Consider the following 14428-nt stretch of genomic DNA (forward strand, 5'->3'; position numbering starts at 1 on the left):
TAGGGTGTGTGTGGGGGGGGGCATTGCTCGGAAAGGACAGCCCAAAACACGTGGTCCCCAACTGAGACCAGCTTGCATATTAATTTTCTAGAGATGAGAGCGGTCCTTATAGCATTGCAGGCCCTTCATGCCTCAATTCCTCTGGGAACAATTGCAATCCAATCAGACAATATGTCAGTAGTCTGGTACATCAACAAGCAGGGAAGGGACCAGGTCCTACCCCCTTTGTCGTGAAGCCATGAGAGTTTGGGAATGGGCGATTTCCACCAGTCACTTTCTAGTAGCAACGCATATTCCAGGATGGTCCAACGTTCTAGCGGACAGGTTCAGTCGTTCTATCCTGATGCCTTACAAGTGGTCTTTGAATCCTTCAGTAGCGGAGCAGATCTTTCTATAATGGGGTCAGCCTTGCTGCGATCTCTTCGCATCTCCTTCCAACGCGAAGTGCAGTGAGTTTTTTGCTCTGAACCCCCCACCAGGGGGAATCCCTCAAAGACGCTCTAGTCAATGCTTGGCCTCCGAGTCTTCTGTATGCTTACCCTCCATTACCTCTTATTCCGAGATTTTTGCAGAAAGCTCGTCGAGTGGGGAGCAAAGTCATCCTCATTGCCCCCTTTTGGCCTTGCCAAGTGTGGTTCCCTTTCCTCTAGTCTCATCTTCTAGCTCCTCCTTGGATCTTGGATCCCAGTCTGGATCTCATATCTCACCCATGAGAGGGTCTTCACTCAAACCTGGTCAGTCTGAAGCTCCAGTTCCCCTAATTGCCAGGACTCCCGGTTTGTCTTGTGGTGGCCACTCTTAAAGATTCCACCAGGAGGATTTACCGTAGTAAATGGAAGCGTTTTTCCATCTGGGCTTCTCAAAGAAATTTGGATCCCTTCTCGGCCCCAATCCCGGCCATCCTTGAATTCTTAGCAAATATTTTTCAACAAGGGGCCAGCTCATCTACAGTGAAGGTACAACTTGCAGCCATTTCAGTTTTCTTGTTGGTGAAAATATGTCTTCTTGGGTGTCTTCTACATTGTGCAAAGCTTTTATCAAAGGTACCTTTCTCTTGCGTCCCCCAGTTAAGGACCCCGTTCCTCCGTGGGACCTTTCTTTGATGCTTCAAGCCCTAGTTGCTCCTCCCTTTGAACCGGCGGCAACTGTAGATCTGAAATTCCTATCCTGGAAGACAGCTTTTCTGGTCATTATCATTTCAGCCAGGAGAGTTTCTGAACTCCAGGCGTTGTCTGTCAAGGTTCTGTACATGGTTTTTATAAGGACAGGGTCTCTCTTCATACTAACCCATCCTTTCTTCCCAAAGTTGCCTCTGAAGCGAATATAAATCAGACTATCAGTTTACCTGTTTTCTTTCCAAATTTCAAGAATAAAGGCGAATACAAGTTGCATTTCTTGGATGTTCATAGACAACTACATTTTTACTTGCACAGAACCAACTCAGGGCTTTGACATTGAACAGCTAGGTTCAGAGGTCCTCCTTGGAGCCTTCAGCCCTTGGAATCAAAAGATCTTTTGACTCTACTAATCTAGGTGGCTCTTCAGTTCCATTGGCTGAGTCAACTTTCGAGGCTATGGAGATGGCTTGGCTGGAGCAAGATGACTGTTAAGTGCTCAGAGTTCAGATCCATCCAGACTCCCTCTGAAGACTGCTCCTATATCCTCACCTTCTGGTAGACAGGGACAGACAGATCCCTTATGCTTTCAGACTACTCGGCATTCAAGTCCCATGTCTGATTCAAATGTATCCCCCTCAGGAGTCCCAAGGCGCATTCTTTGGAAGAGGATTTGTAAGAGGAAGCATATTGACTCCTCTCCTTAGTCTGTCGCCAAACACACCAACTTAAATTTATTTTATTTATTTATTTTACATTTGTTGACCGGGCTAGTCCAACTGGATATATGTCCATTTTCAGTGGAGGCCCGGGGAGAAAAACTCCAATGGTTATAACAAGTATAGGGAATGCAAAAAAAAAAACTAAACAAAGCAAAACAAAACAAAAATTAAGCATAAAAGATAATCAGACTTTAGTATAGGTAATTTACATGTCAGAGGAAATATACATAACAAGATAGTATTCCTAAGAAAAAGTTATTAAATAATTGCAATACGCAATTGATAATATCAGTGTAGTGTAAATAATACATAGTCAAAATTATTTTTTTTTTTTTCATAGTATATATGAGATAAGTTATATCCACAAGGATGTTATGTCAGTAAATGAGGAGAAGATTCCCCAAGGTATACCCCCCTGAATACTTCTCCTTTTGAGACATTCTTGAATTGATGAAAGAGAGGGAGGGATGGTCTATTTAAACTCCTCCTTCTGACGAGTCATTTCTTGAGGACTTTGGGTCTGGTTGGTCCCTCCTCCATATGCCTTAGCTGACCTCATCACTCAGAAAGCCTGGAAGGAACCTGATGTGTCAGAGCCCATTACAAAGAGACCAGATGGAATTTTAGTTGCCCCTAAAGAAAGTACTCCGCTAAGGGTCCACCTGTAGATGCCATGGTGGTAGCAGCCACTAAAAAGGAACTGTCTGAAGAGAGTTCCTCTGTCCATTCCCCCCCCTACCAGAGAGTCTAGGGCATTGGACAGATAGGGGAAATGAACTTATGCTTCAGCCACCTTTTCTCTTCATGCACTAAACAACATGGCTCACTTGACAAGTTTTCAGAGGGATTTGATTAAGGAACTCTCAAATTCCCTGGCAGGCGACTTACTGGAAGATATCTAGTAAACTGTAGATTCCCAGTTGTCTACCCTAATGACCTCATCCAGTGTTGCTTTGAGACTGCATAATAAAGTAGCAGATGGCACAGCCCGAACAGCCAGTGCAGGTCTTAACTATGTGATGTCATTCCTGGATGCGGCTCTGCGAATTTGTGGAAAGCTTTACAATGTCCTTCGTAAATGCTCCTTATGATGGTTCCACTGTGTTTGGATCAAAGGTCAATTCTTCACTTACCAGGAGTGAGCAGGATGGCAAGACCTTGTCTGCAGTTGGAATCAGTTTTCTGATTCCACAGAGATCCTTCTCCAGGAATCAGAGAGAAGGAAGAAAAATGTGGTTCAAAAATCTAAAGGTTTTCACCAGGACACTTCTGAGAATAGGTGTCCAAGAAGAGGAGGCAGTTCCACAAGGCATCTCCCAAGAGGCAGAGGCGGTCTGCAAAATCAAGGTTTCCATGGAGTATTCACAGAGAAACCTTATCAGCATCCCTGAACGCTTACCTGACTCTGCTGCACCCTGGAGGCAGTCTGAAGATGCTTCTCCTTACACCCTTTTAACTTGGTAAAATGTAACTTCCGACGCTTGGGTGTCAAAGATCATTGTCAGAGGTTGATACAATGCCCTTATTGAAAACCCCAAAAACAAGACAACTGATTCATGATATTCCACCCAGTCAATTGGAATCCACAGCAATAGAAATTTAAATGTTGTTGGACAAATGAGTCATCCGACTGGTCCCCCAAGACCAGCTAGGATCTGGAATTTATTCAGGGTTCTTTTTAGTGTCAAAAAAGATAGGCAGGGGACCTTGGACCAATTTTGGATCTCAGCAATCTGAATAAGTTTGTATAATGGACAAAATTCCAGATGGTTACAGTACAGTCCATTCTGCCTCTACTCAGGAAAGATGATTGGGTGTGCTCTGCAGATCTCCAGGGCACCTACTATCATATAAGGTCAGTGGCAGTCTAGGAGATTCCTTTGCTTCCTTCTAGGATGCAGTCTTTATCATTTCAAAACATTGCCGTTAAGTCTCGCCACATTCCCCCTGGTGTTCACCAAGATAATGGCAGCTGTGACAGCTTATCTCAGGCTACAAGGGAGCCAAGTATTTCTGTATCTAGGCGATTGGCTTCTCACTGCTACCTCCACAACTTCTGACACACCAGTCATTCCAGTTACAACTGTCAAGTCACCTGGACATTTCTATAAATACCAACAAAAGCATATTCTGTGGTGGATTTCGTCCAATTCAGTTACTCAGGTAGACTCTTTTGCCCCCCAGTGTCACAATAACTACAGATTCCTCCCTACTTGGGTGGGTGGGGGGGCATTTCGTAGGGAGAACAGTCCAAAGAACGTAGTCCACAATAGAAGCCATCCTTCACATCAATGTCTTGGAGTTGAGTGGTCCTTCTTTCTTCGGGACCATCTATTCAAGAATATGATTGCCATACACTAAGACAGTATGTCAGTGGTTTGGTATATCAGCAAACAAGGCGGAACCTGATCATACCCTCTTTGCCAAGGAACTGTAAGAATCTGGCAATGGGCAATGTCTTTGAACCACTTTTTAGTAGCAGCGCATATATCTGGGACATCTGACATCCTGCCAGACAAACATAGCAGAACTGTACTACTGCCTCACAAGTGGTCTCTCAACAAAACAGTGGTAATGGAGATTTTGAGCCACTGGGGCCAACCTTGGTGCAACCTTTTTTGTTTCTTATCTAAACAAAAAATGCAGAAGTTACTTTGGCCTCATCCTTCCACAGGAACAGTCACCATAAGATGCCCCTGACCATCCTTGGCCCCAGGTCTCCTTTATACTTATTCCTCTTATCACCAAGTATATTCAGAAAGCAGTGGAGTGCAAGACTAGGGTAAGCCTCATTCCCCCTTCTGGCCTTGGCAGGTTCTTTCTTTGGCCTCACCCACCATGGGTTCTGGATCAATTCATGGATCTCCTCACACTTCCTTCAGGGCTACCCCTACTGAACCTCAAGACCCTAAAGATAGCCACATGGTTTCTCTAATTTTAACAACTGCCAGCGATACCAAGCTTTCTTTCCTAGGAGTACAAATTATATCTTCTTCCTGCCAAAGGAACTCAACAAAAAAGACTTACAAGAGCAAATAAAAGCATTTCTCCATTTGGATATTGTCTAGTGGACTACACCCCTTTTCAGCATCTCTTCCAAAAATTTTAGAATTTATTTCAGAACTTTTCATGGCTGGTTCAAGTTATACTACAATTAAAGTACAGTTTGTTGTCAATTCAAACTTCCACTTAGCGTACAGCATTGCTTCAATTTGCTTCCCTCAAAGAATCCAAGGACTTTCTGAAGGTACCTTTTTATTAAGACTCCCCAGTTCATGATCTAATCCCCCCCACCGGGGTATCACCATCTTAATTCAGTCATTAACCCAAAAACATTTGAACTAGCAATAGCCATAGATATGAAGTTTCTGTCATGTAAACTCTTTCGCTGGTTGCCATTACATCTACTAAACACGTATCAGAACTACAGGCATTCTCTTGCAAGGCTCCCTTCCTTATTTCTCATAAAGACAGTGAGTCTTTGAGAACAAATCATTCCTTTCTAAAGTAGCTTCTGAGTCTAACTTGAACCAGCAAATTGACTTGCCAGTTTTCTTCCCCAATTTTACCAATAAAGAAGAACATACTTTACACACATTAAATGTGAACAGACAACTTAGTTTCTTTCTTCATCGTACCAAGACTAGCAGAAAATTGGATAAATTGTTTATATCTTTCTCCAAGAAGAAGATGGAGCAATCAGTTTCTAAGGTAACTCTCAAGATGGTTAACAGTTTGCCTTTCATTTGTCTAGGAATTCACTAGGTATGCCTTTACTATCAAAACCTAAGGTGCACTCTACCAGAGTAATGACAATCTCAACAGCTTTTGCAAAATGAGTACCTGTCAGTGATATTTGCGCAGCAGCAACCTGGTCCTCATCTCATACCTTTGTATCTCACTACAAGTTAGATGTGTAGTCCAGGACTCCCACATCTCTCAGCTCTTCCATACTCGGGAATATCCTTCCTTGAGTCCACCCATGTCCGTGTCAGGTAGGTTGGGAATCTGTCCCACACATTGAATCAGGAGAAAAAAAGACATTGGATGTGAAAGTTATGTGCTTACCATAACAATAAATGCATGTTCTCTACTTTTCACCTGGTTAAATTCTTCTTCCCCCCTACCACATTGTCATTGTACTACTAGGGATCGACGAGATCTTCTTTGGACTGTGCCTGATCCCTTGTATCTCTTACATTTGATAGTATTTATTCTGTTTTCTCCTTGTCCTATTACGTACATGGAGATATGTCCATCCTTCCATCCATCGACAGCCCGATTTTGTCATTTTTGCACATGGGGTCAGGATGTCAGTTCAACACTGACCGTCAGCTAGAGCCAAGGTTTACACTGCTGGGTAGCTAGCCCTGCCACAGATATATTATTTTATATATTTATGTATGTTATGACTTGTTATGGACCTTATGGTCAGTCATCAAACTGGATCTGAAGTAATTCAGGCAGGAGAGGGTAATTGTGGGTAGGGCAGAGTCAGAGCTCTCCGATTCTAAGCTTTGATATAAGGCGCCAAGGTCAGATCTAGCCAAATCCAACAACCCCCACAATGAACCAGATGAAAAGACAATATGGATCTATCATTATGGTAAGTACATAGCTTTCACTTTCTGCCCATGTAAAGCAAATAAAATCCCTGTTTAATTTACGATTGTTGCATTTAGTATAATTTTACAAATCATCTTGTTTATTCTCCATCGTCTCAGACCACTTTGAGATTCTGAAGTTTGCTTGAACAGGAGACCCGAAGATTCCTTTCATTTGATATTTCCCCCTTGGTGTTATTTTGACATCTACTGAATATTTTGTAGTTGTGTTTTATGGTTGGCAGTGGTGTTTTTAATTAGCTGCAAAACAACATAATTTGACAAATTTTCCAAAGTTCACCTTGTGGATCTGATATTGTCCAATAATGTTTTAGCACATCTTGTTGCCGTGCGGTTTGGAATTTTATTAGATGCCAAAAAAAATAAATAGGCAGTGAATTTAGACAGCAAATCCTTTTAGCCTGGTGATTGTTAAGATATAATTATGCCATTAATAATTACCAGATGCTACCTTTGAATATAAGAGTGAGCATCTTTCACATGAGTAAGCTTGGGCATGCTACCCAGAGGTAATGCAAATGAAGTTGTATACACAAGATAAAAATATACTTGCGAAGTTTAATCAATTCATCAGGTACACTTTGCATATTGTAGCTGCTTCAAATTTACTGCCTGTTTCAGAATGGATATTCAGTAGATGCTTTTAGAATGCTAGTACTTTACCTGCAGTTGAGGTTTGACAATAGCCGTGTTTACTGGAGTTAGTCTTTTTTTAGGTGCACAACCCAGCACTGTGAACGTTGTTTATAAGTAACGACCACTGCTGATTTGCCACCCTGACCTTATCTACAAAAAATGGGGAAAAGGGTGTTGATGCTGATATCTGTATAAGATTTTAAAAGCCTGGGAATGGATAAAGGTTATGTAACTTGATTCCAGTGAGTTGTAAAATCTGTGCTGTGTGCTTGGTCTCCTGTTTTAGAGGTTGTTTTGCTAATCTCTGTAAGTATCAGTTAAAGGACCAACACGCTATTGGATGAATACAGTGATAACCTAGTAGTAACATCCGGATATGAGTATGTGTAAAGTAGTGCATGGGTGAAAGTTAGTTAAATTATTTGATAGTTTTCAAATGACATCAGGTTCATATCATTCATTACTTTTTAGTTACTGGAATGGAATAGTTGGTCTCATTAGTAAAAGTAGCTGGTTGGAGTAGGTGGATTTTATCTTAGTGAATTTAGGACTGCCGATATATAGTTGTATGCGGAAATTTACATCTTACTGCATTTAGGACTGCTGATTTATAGTTCTGTCCATAATTTTAAGGAGAAGTGATATATTTGCCAGTTTATGCTTGACTTTGAGGGAAGATATGGACTTGTAGACATTTACAGCTTTCTTATGTAGTTACTTTATGGTGGTGGAACATGTTCAAAAACCACATTGTTACCAGTAGCATCCAGATACTTCAAGTGTAAGACTGATTCAGTGGTACCCTTTAGACCTTGCAAGTTCATGAATCAGGCTGTGTTATTTGAGTCTGTAGAAGTTTTAATTTTGTTTATTTATTTAGCAAGTTACTTTCCTGCAAGCATGCTGTGAGATTGGTGAGAGAGTTTCACATATCTGACGTGTTTTGGAGAGTTTCCTGCACTGTGGATGAATGTGGCATCATTTGTATATTGTGCAGGTTAAAAAAAAAAAAAAACAATAGTATGTGTGTGCATTTGTTTTATAAATAATGGAAAAGGTAAAGTTCCCAGTGTTATAGTCTGTGTTGTATGTATGATAATTAATTTGTTCTTGTATCATCATTGTATGTGATCTGTTAGGAAGGTAACGCTTAAATTCATTGTATAACTGAATTGTTTCAGACTGATTAATGAAGGCAAACTCCATTGGGGACATTTGGCAACTGACTCAGTGCACCTGTTGGATTATAGGTTCATAGGTAGGTGCTAGGCTATCGGCCCAACGGCCTAAGTAAGCCTAGCCAACAAGGTTCCCTGGCTTATGCCACCCAAGAAAGTTACTTTCCTGTGCCCCTGTCGAGCAGAGCCACAGAAGTGATCCCGGGGGTGTATTTCCTATTTCCCATCCACTCATCAAGATTTTTCTTGAGTGCTAATGAGGAACTTAGCTTGACATAGATGGGTAGCTTGTTCTAGAGTATGGGGAGTCTCTGGGACAGGAATCTATCCCTCCAGCATGTCCTGTTTATTGTGGTGACAGGGTTTAGGTCCCTAGAACATGTAGCTTGGAGGGATTGGGATTTCTTTAGGTGTAGCATGTCCAACAGCTCTGGGTTTGACATAGCTTTATATGTTAGGCAGAGATCACCTCTGAGTAGGCGATATGCTACAGAGTAAAGCTGGAGTTTTTTGAGACGGTCAGTGTAGGGTATCTGTTTGAGACCAGTAATCCTCTTTGTGAGGTACTTCTGTGGCCTTTCCAGCTGCTGCAGATGTCTTGTGAGGTACATTAGAAAAGGGGCGTTGTACTCTATAGTGGGTCTAATGAGTGCTGAGTAGAGGGGAATAATGACCTCTTTTTTCCTGGATGAGAACCCTTTTGTGATGAGGTGTGCCACGTAGAAGGATTTCCTGACTACTGTGGCGATGTGATTATCAAAGGAGAGACTACTGTCTACCTGGGTCCCAAGGTCTCTTATCACACATTTGGGTTTAGTAGACTGCCGTTTATGTGGTAGTTCATGGGTACAGAGTTTTTACCAAAGGGGATGACAGTGCACTTTTTGGCATTGAGCTTGAGGCCATGCCTCTGACACCAGGCATCTATCTCAGTGGGGCCCTTCTGTAGGATGTCCACATCATTTAGGGACTCGACTCTGGCTCCTAGTTTGCAGTCATCTGTGAACTTCATTAGCTAGTGGCCTTCTATGTTAGCCTGTACTTCAGAGAAGTAGATACCAAACAGAAGAGGTCCAAGGACTGAACCCTGTGGTACTCCACTTGTCACTGGTTTGAAGTCAGATTTGGACTCTGCAACTTTTACAGTGTGGGTTCTGTCATTGAGCCAGTTGGCAACCCATTTGTGATGTGGGGATTTATACCTAGTTTAGTGAGTTTAGCTATAATTCCAGAATGGAGGATGGTGTTGAAAGCCTTGGCAGGGTCAAGATAGGCTGTGTGAACCAACTTACCCTTGTCTACGGCTTTGATGACTGTCTCAAAGAAGACGATCAGGCTCAGAAGGCATGATTTGCATATCACAAACCCGAACTCGGTGGGGTCCAGAGTTTGGAAGTTACCAATGTTTTTGTTTATGAGTTCCATGATCATACGTTCCATGGCCTTGCAGACCAGGCTCATAAGGCTAATAGGGTGATAGTTCCCAGGATCAGTGGTGGCTCCCCCTTTGTGGAGTGGGATAACTGTTGCTGTGCGCCATTCAATGGGCACAAAGCCTGACGTGAGACTGTGATTGAACGTGGTGCTTAGGTGGGGAGCCAGTTCGTGTAAAATGCAGCCTGGGATGTTGTCCGGTTCCATGGATGCTGTGTTTTTGCTTTTAGAGAGTGCAGCTTTTACCTGCATAGATGTGATTACAGGGACTCTGCATTCTTCCTGTATAGATATGGGCCCTTTAGGGAGTGAGAGGGGGGTAAAGTTAGCACTGAACCTATCTGCCAGGATGTTGGCAATATCAGTTGGTTCTGTAATTTTCATGCCATTGTGCTGGAACTCAGAGCAGATCTGGGTGTTGCCATTGAGATTCTTGACATAGTTATAGAATGCTTTGTGGTTGCCCTTAGAATCAGTGGTGATTTTGTTTTCGTAGCTAGCTTTGGAGGATCTTATAAGGGATCTCAGCTTCTTTGAGGCTGACCAGGGAGCTCCTCCACTCATGGGATTTTACTCTCTTTTGCAACAGTTTCTTCCTTCTGTTGTAGAGTTTGTTTATGGCAGGGGACCACCAGATTGGCTTCCTTTTTTTGGAGGATAGTGTCTTGGTTCTGTTTGGAATAGCACGATCCATGCAGTCATGTAAGTGCTTATAGAGTGCATTTGTGTAGGATTCAGCAATCATAACTGTATTGTCCATCTGCATGGGTGTCATGATGTTCGCCACTTCTGTCTTAAGAAGCATGAAGTTGGCTTTGGAGAAATTTTTTACTGTGTCTTCCTTAATGATGGGTGGGGGCAGGATGCAGATATCTAGGGTGATTAGCTTATGGTCGGATCTGACCAACGAGGAGTTGACTTCAGGTGTTGGTAACAACTATGGCTTTTGTCTTCTTTTATAACCATGTGTTAGTTTAAGAGTGCAGTCTGGGTACTATCTCCTTGTCTGAATCCATGTTGCATTAATGTGAGATTATGGCAGGATATACCTGTATGTTTATTTATATGTGTGTGTGTGTATATATATATATATATATATATATATATATATATATATATATATATATTTTTTCAGTGTTACTATTCCAGCATACACTTAAGTACTGTCTTGAGTATACCTGTAAGTCACTTTTGCAATATGAGAGTGTCCTAGGCTTGCATTTAGAATATGTGCCTTATGAGAAGCCTCTGATTTTTAAGCTACGGATAATACAGTTATTTATTTTTAATACAGTGAGAAGATGAATGTTTTTATATGAGAAACAGTTTTACAGAATTTTACCTTTGTAATTATTTTCTTTTCTCTGTTCCAAAATCTTAATTGGTTTAATCAGATTAGCAATATTCTGTATTCTCTTTGAGCTTTCCAGCCCTGCTTTGTGAGAGTGTATCCCCACAGAATGTAAGCATCTTTTAAGGTAGCATTGTAACAGAATGACATTTGATAACCTGGTTTGTTTGCCTGTGTATTTTATTGCATATGAAGGCTGGCATTTGCAAATGGCAGGCATAGCATGGATTTAGGTAATACAGATGCCCCTTGTACCCTGCAGTGCATTTCATTCCTGCATAAAAGGACTTAACTTTAATCAAACAGTAATTTCAGTCTGTAGTAAAAGGACTGTTAACTTTAATCAAACAGTAATTTCAGTCTGTAGTAAAAGGACTGTTAACTTTAATCAAACAGTAATTTCAGTCTGTAGATTCCTTTTAGGTTGTTTGAGGTAACACAGTGCCACTTTATGGTTCTGCTGAAACATTTGGCGACTGTGAGACTTGCTCATTAGTCATTGGTCTTTTGCTATAATAATGCATTTCATGTAGGCCATTGCACATTCCACTAGTGAAAGTTCTCAGCCAGTCTGAATGTGTTTGGGATATGATCTGTGTGAAGAAGAACTCTGTCACGACATCCAATTCTTTTCCATCGTTGAGAAAGACTTGCAGTTGAACTGATAGCCATTTAGCTATATCCATCCACAAGTAAACAACCACACAACCTTCTCTAATGTCAATGTTTCTCATTGCAGGGTATTACTCCTGGCGAAATCCAGGCAGAGGCTCCTGGTTTGTACAAGCACTGTGCACAGTTCTTAATGAATTTGGAACCAAGCTGGAAATTATGCAGATTCTCACAAAGGTTAACTATACTGTTGCAACTAACTACGAGTCTTATTCCGAAGATCCAAACTACAATGAGAAGAAACAAATACCTTGCATGGTCTCCATGCTGACAAAGGAGCTTTATTTCTCATAATGTTACAGATGTCATTCTGAGTGTGATGGGTATTTTCATAAGAAAAAAAAAGTTAAGGAAGTGTATCAAGTTGTAACTCTGTTTGTTATATAATGCCTTTTTTAAGGCAGCACTTTTATATGAAACCAGAGATAAAGTGCAGCTTGCATTTAGAGTTATCTATGGTGTGCCTTATGAGAAGCCTCAGATTTTTAAGCTACAGATAATACAGTTATTTATTTTTAATACAGTGCGAAGATGGATGTTTTTATATGAGAAACGGTTTTACAGAATTTTACCTTTGTATGCACTTCTGTCAAATGACTTTATATTTGCTGAGAAATCTCAGAATTGAAGGTTCATCTTTTTTACCATGAATTTAAATGTGTTTCACATCATGGTGTACTAAAATTGATATCAAACCTTTAATACTGTTCAGTGGACTTATTTTTGTAGTGTAAAACTGTATTTGCATTTCTACAACTGTGATTAAGGTTTTTTGTACTGCTGAACATTTACATAATGAATGTATTTCATTTTTTTGCTCAGATAAAGACTATTTCCATTTATGTTTTGGAACTGGAAACTGCAAGCCGTGGTCTACATCTCAAAGGTGCAGCAGTTTGCACACACGCCTTTGGTGCAGAAGGCTATAAGTTCTATTTCCACACCAGGTAGATTGATTGTTGACACTGCAGTTTAGCATAAAGGGGATACTGCACTCCTGACTCTGTCATCCTTCGGATGAAATGTTAAACTGAGGTCCCATCTGATTGAGTTGGTAGCAGCTCAGGTGGATGTAAAAGATCCAAAATCCCTTACCAAAAAGAGTAAGGGAAGATGCTCTTCGTGTTTCACTGTTGCAGTCATCACATATGGGTTATCTGCTTGTAGTAGCCCTCAGTCGGCCTGATTAATAAAGTCTTGGGTCTTGCGTCGGTTGCTGTCTCTTCTTCCGTGATGTCAGGTAGTCATGGGTATAAAACATGCAGCCGACGTCATTACAACAGTCTTTCTTGCCGTGCGGCGCCCGAAGCAGAAGCAGTTCGCAAGTGCCGGTCTGCCAACTCATGAAATTTTTGTTTTCGAGTTCCAGAACCAAAGTCTTCAACTAAAAGCTAAGTACTCCAACAAAAGCAGCAAGCAAATTACTCCAAAAATCCAAAAAGTAAACAAAAGTTGTGTCAGTACGAAGAAATTTATTATAATCCAAGCCAATAGTAAGCGCTTTCATCTCTTATGCAAGAGACTTCTTTAGACTATGGCTTTACCATAAAAACATATGCTTTAAATACTACATTAATTAACATTTTAAAACACCATTTAACATTTAAAAGCACAGTACTGTTCCCTGTTATTTAAACCTGGAGGGAAACAAGCGTTTAGTTTAACTTGCCAACAATATTCTAGCCAACCTAGTTCTTCTTCAACATTAGCTGACTTAATATTTTGATGCACAGTGTCCAAAACTATGCATTTAAAATTAATTTTACATTTCTTGTCAACATAATGTTTGCTCATAGCAATTTTTGTATCTCCATTACTAATAGCATAATTATGTTCATAAATTCTTTTGTATAGTTCTCTCTTTGTTCTTCCCACATAAAATTATCTACATTCTAAACACATCAATAAGTAAATAACATTTTTTTGATTTACAAGTAAACCTCCCTGGGACTTGGACTACTGTTTTCCCCACTAATAATTCACTACTATCAGTAAATAAATATTGGCAATAGTTAGAATTATAACATTTAACCATCCCTTTTCTTACTTCAGCTTCTTTAACTTTATTTAGTTTACTTTGAAAAAGATCTTTAAAGTTTCTAGCCCTTTTTTGTACAAACTTGGGTTCATTTCCTATATTCTCCATAATTTCTCTATTTCCTTTTAAAATTCCCCAGTTTTTCCTCACTATATTCTTTATAGTGTTCGAATATGTACTGTTTTGTATTGCTAATGCTGTACTATAATTTTTATGTGTTTTATCACCAACATTCATATTGACATTATTTCCAATATTGTTCCTCTTAATTAATTCATCAGTGAATAACCTTTGTACTTCATCTTGAGGGTATGCTCTTATTTCCATCCTTTTACAAAAATGTAAAGCTTCAAGCTCAAACAATTCATCATCTTTAGTTAAATTACTAATCCTTTTAAGTTGCCCCTTAACAATATTAACTTTAGTTCTTTTAGGATGCAAATTAGAATAATGCAAATACATATTATTTTGAAAATCTTTCTTATAAATCTTAGAAATTAATTTATCATATTTATATATTGTCAGATCTAAAAATTGATTTTATCTGCATTGTAACTATGTAAATTTTATATAGGAACAAACATTATTAATGCAATTTAAAAAGTTATAACTCATTAATAGTACCATCCCACACTACAAGGACATCATCAATAAATC

At 40.0% G+C, this 14428-nt stretch overlaps 1 protein-coding gene across 1 annotated transcript in view; it reads left to right on the plus strand.

Moving 5' to 3' along the window:
* CASP7 (caspase 7) overlaps window positions 1–12435 on the plus strand; it is a 472872-nt gene extending 460437 nt beyond the window's left edge. The window contains exon 7 of the mRNA XM_044055765.1: window positions 11801–12435. Coding sequence (XP_043911700.1) covers window positions 11801–12027 — 227 coding nt within the window. The 3' untranslated portion in view covers window positions 12028–12435. The remainder of the gene's footprint in view (window positions 1–11800) is intronic.
* The last annotated feature ends 1993 nt before the right edge of the window (window positions 12436–14428 follow it).

The sequence above is a fragment of the Protopterus annectens genome, chromosome 14.part0, assembly GCF_019279795.1.
Source record: "Protopterus annectens isolate FY-2018-M chromosome 14.part0, PAN1.0, whole genome shotgun sequence".
NCBI lineage: Eukaryota > Metazoa > Chordata > Ceratodontiformes > Protopteridae > Protopterus > Protopterus annectens.